Below are 3,578 nucleotides of genomic sequence, written 5' to 3'. Positions count from 1 at the left end.
TGGGGAAGTTTGCTCTAGATATGCTGAGAGGGAGTTCCAACACTCTCTCTTTTCATTATAGGAAACAGGAACATAAAGATTGAAAAGGTTAAAAGACAACTTACTTATTTTGTGAGTCAGTTCAGTTTGAATCCAGTGCTGAGTTTCCTTGTGGTTGTTCAGCTGAAGGAGGTCATCGTTCCAGAGCGTTGCCAGCCCTCCAGAGGTGCCCCTTGAGCTGACCGCTTTACCTGCTCTTTTATTCCACTTAGTGCTGCTGATCTCTAGAAGGGCATGTCCTTCTATTTTGGTCTCTTGGAGCATGAGGATGTCTGAGGGCTCCGCTTTCATCAGATCCTTGACTGCTTCTATTTTGGAGGGGTTCCCTAGTCCTCTGCAATTCCAAGAGACTAGATTCATTATTTACTTGAGGGGGTATTGAACCCTCCCTTGGAGGGCCTTGGTCTGGTATTTCGCCCAATAGACATTTCTATTGTAGCTTGACTTCCTTGAGTTTTGAGTCTTTCTGCCTCCTCCTCCCTTTTTTCTTTACGGGATTTCCTTCCTGCTTTCTTCGGCTGGCGCTCGTAGGTTTCGTCTTCTGAGGAGCCGGAGCTTTCGACTGGTTTTTTCCTTGCTATCTCTGCATATGAGGGGTTGGATGGGCTTCCCTGATTGGCCTGACTTTGGTTTGCTTCACCTGCTTCCTTGTTTGGTGGAGGAATATCCACCTGTTCTTCATTTTCTTGGGCTGGGGTATCTTGAGGGCTTTGAGCCTTCTCTGCTCCTGTTGGATTTACTTCTGTTTCCTGGTTTGCTTTGCTGCTGCTAGGGTCTCCTTCCTTGGTGCCTTTGCCTGTGCCTTTTTTTTTGATGTGTTCTTCTGGACCAGACTCCATTGTTCCCCGTTCTGTTTATCAGCATGCTCCTCTGCTCTCTTCTTGCAGTTCTTTGCAAAGTGGCCATGACTATGGCAATGTCTGCATTTAAAAGGTAACTGTTCGTAGTCCAGTTCCTGGACATGCGTCCACCCAACTACTGTGAGTTTGATAGCTTCCGGTAGCCCCTCCTCTAAATCCACTTCGACGCAAATACGGGCACATGAATACTGGTCTTTTCTCGCTGCCTGATCTATATATTTTCCCAGGGCGTTACCTATGATCTGAAGGGATTTTTGGTTCCAGCAGTGCAGAGGCAAATGAGGGAGTCTGACCCAGACTGGAACAGCTGATGGAATGTCCTGGGTGGGTTCGAAGTCCGGGGACCATTTATTCAAATAAATCCCCTGAGGCCCCATGAAATACGGTCTGTTTCTAAAGATCAGGCCTTTGTCATTAGGGTTTTCAAAAATAAACACAAAGAATCCCTTACCTACGAAATAGCTTTTCACTTCTTCTTTGATCAGAGGCTTCCAGTTCCTTTGAATCCAATCCTCCACTGACTTGGGAGATGGCCAGAGTCTTGTGAACTGGCCTATCAGGCCTCTCTCTGCAAGATTCAACGCGGCTTTACAGGTTTCTTCTTCAGGTAATGCCACTGATGGGATCGAGTCCGGTTTTTTGACCAATTTCTGCTGAGAAATTGAAGGAGGGCGCTTTGGGCCTGTAGCGATCATAGCACGAAATGCGATCACCTCCAGAGGAGTTGAAGGGGGATCGGGGTCCCCAATTCCTGCCATTGGGGCGGCAGGGTGAGGCTCGATCAGCAGGATGCAGGACGCAGGGTGCCGAGGGGGAGATGGCCTGCAGTGGGCAGGGTGCAAGTGCGCGATAGGAATTAGGTAAATAATATGTCATTAACATTTTAATGTGTAGAATGTGAATCATAAATAAAATATTTTGATGTCATATATATATATATATATATATATATATATATATATATATATATATAGATATATACATTTTATTAGTTGTAAAAGTTTAATATGGATTTTATATAAATAGAGAGATAATTCTTGTTCTATTAATATGTTCTATAGAGAGACTTGTAATTTATTCATTTTTCAATATGGAATTGACATGTAACATTATAAATATTAATAAATTTTTTTATGAGAGAGATGTATATTTAAAAAAAAATTTTTATAACAAAAATAATTAATTATATATAGAGAGTGTCCTATGGATATATTTTTTCTACTTCCAAATATGATTGAGACATGTATTAATATTTTAATGTGTAGAATGAGAATCATAATTAAAATATTTCAATGTCAACTATGTATATTGTATATAAAACAATATCAATATGTGTGTGTGTGTATGTGTGTTTCACCAATGGCGAAACTCAGTGACTTCTACTTCCACAAAATATTTGTACCAGAGAGATCCACCCAAAGGGATCACTTCGTGTCGAGTCAACCACGTGCAAACATTTACTTAAGTTTTCCATTTAAACAAAAAAGTGTGATACTTAGTAGATCCACAATTAAAATGGATCTACACCAGTAATTAATTAAGACATATTTATTTGAAAAATAAAAAATAAAAATAATTAAACTTTTTATTCACTTTTTGAAAAGTATTTTAACAATTTAATTAAAAAAAATAATATAAATTATAAAGATTGGACACTTAAATTCAAGACATTAACTTAGAATGATTTAATACTTTTATCTTTACCATTTACAAAATATTTAACTCTAAATTTAAAATCTTTTTAATAACTTAATTAAAAAAATGTTGGGCATAAATCATAAAAATGGAACACTTAAATCATAAGATAACAACGTACATCAATATTAACTCAGGATCTAATAAGTGTCAAGAGGCATAAAATCTCTCAAGATGCAAACATTTTTTTATATAAAAAACTTAAGGAAATGTTTACACGTTGAATATTTTGTTCCTCCTAGCTCTTGGTAAATTCAAAATTAAGATAGATCCATGTTGATTTTAAACAACATGCTAGTAAAATATTTTAAAGCCCCGTGAGTGTGCGGACACACACACACACACATAATCTCAAGGGTTAGCTCAGGTGGTCAACTCCCCCTTGTTGAAGCACCTTTGCTATTGAGAGGTCACGAGCTAAATTCTCTCGACACCCTAAGGTAAGTCTTAGTGGTTGAGCCAACAAGAAGTGATTCTTTCGAGTGGATTAACTTGGTACATATAATTTGTGGACGTAGCAGTCACCGATCTCGAGGGTTCGTGAATGACACACACATACACAATTCACATTCTACATATTAAAACGTTAATACATGTCCCAATCATATTTGGAAGTAAAAAACATATATCCATAGGACTGTATCTCTATATAATTAATTATTTTTGTTAAAATATTTTTTAAATGTTACTTACTTTCAATTTTCATTGTAATAGATGTGTGTAATTTATTACATTCTTAATACGGGGTTGATATACAATATTTGAATATTATTGATAAATAAATAAATACCTGTACGCACAGACATACATAGCCTTAAGGGTCTCACACACACGCACATAGCCTCAAGGGTTAGCTCAAGTGGTCAAGTCCCCCTCGTTGAAGCACCTTTGCTATTGAGAGGTCATTGGTTAAATTTTGTAGACACCCTCAAGGTAAGGCTTAGTGGTTGAGCCAACAAGAAGTGATTCTTTCGAGTTGATTAG

At 37.8% G+C, this 3,578-nt stretch overlaps 1 protein-coding gene across 1 annotated transcript; it reads right to left on the bottom strand.

Moving 5' to 3' along the window:
• Positions 1-775: 775 nt before the first annotated feature.
• On the bottom strand, positions 776-1,657 carry LOC149179602 (uncharacterized). The gene has a single exon (XM_089413595.1). The coding sequence runs from the start codon at positions 1,655-1,657 to the stop codon at positions 776-778; it is 882 nt and encodes a 293-aa protein (XP_089269721.1).
• Positions 1,658-3,578: the final 1,921 nt, after the last annotated feature.

This window comes from Pinus tabuliformis, chromosome 3_2 (genome assembly GCF_031772625.1).
Source record: "Pinus tabuliformis cultivar Carrire ecotype Pingquan chromosome 3_2, CPIR1, whole genome shotgun sequence".
Classification (NCBI taxonomy): domain Eukaryota; kingdom Viridiplantae; phylum Streptophyta; class Pinopsida; order Pinales; family Pinaceae; genus Pinus; species Pinus tabuliformis.
Note: the sequence above shows the minus strand (reverse complement) of the source record. Positions and strands in the feature narration are given on the sequence as shown.

Bases quoted from the DNA above. Each gene is read 5' to 3' on its own strand.
- LOC149179602 (XM_089413595.1), bottom strand. From the start codon at position 1,657: ATGGCAGGAATTGGGGACCCCGATCCCCCTTCAACTCCTCTGGAGGTG.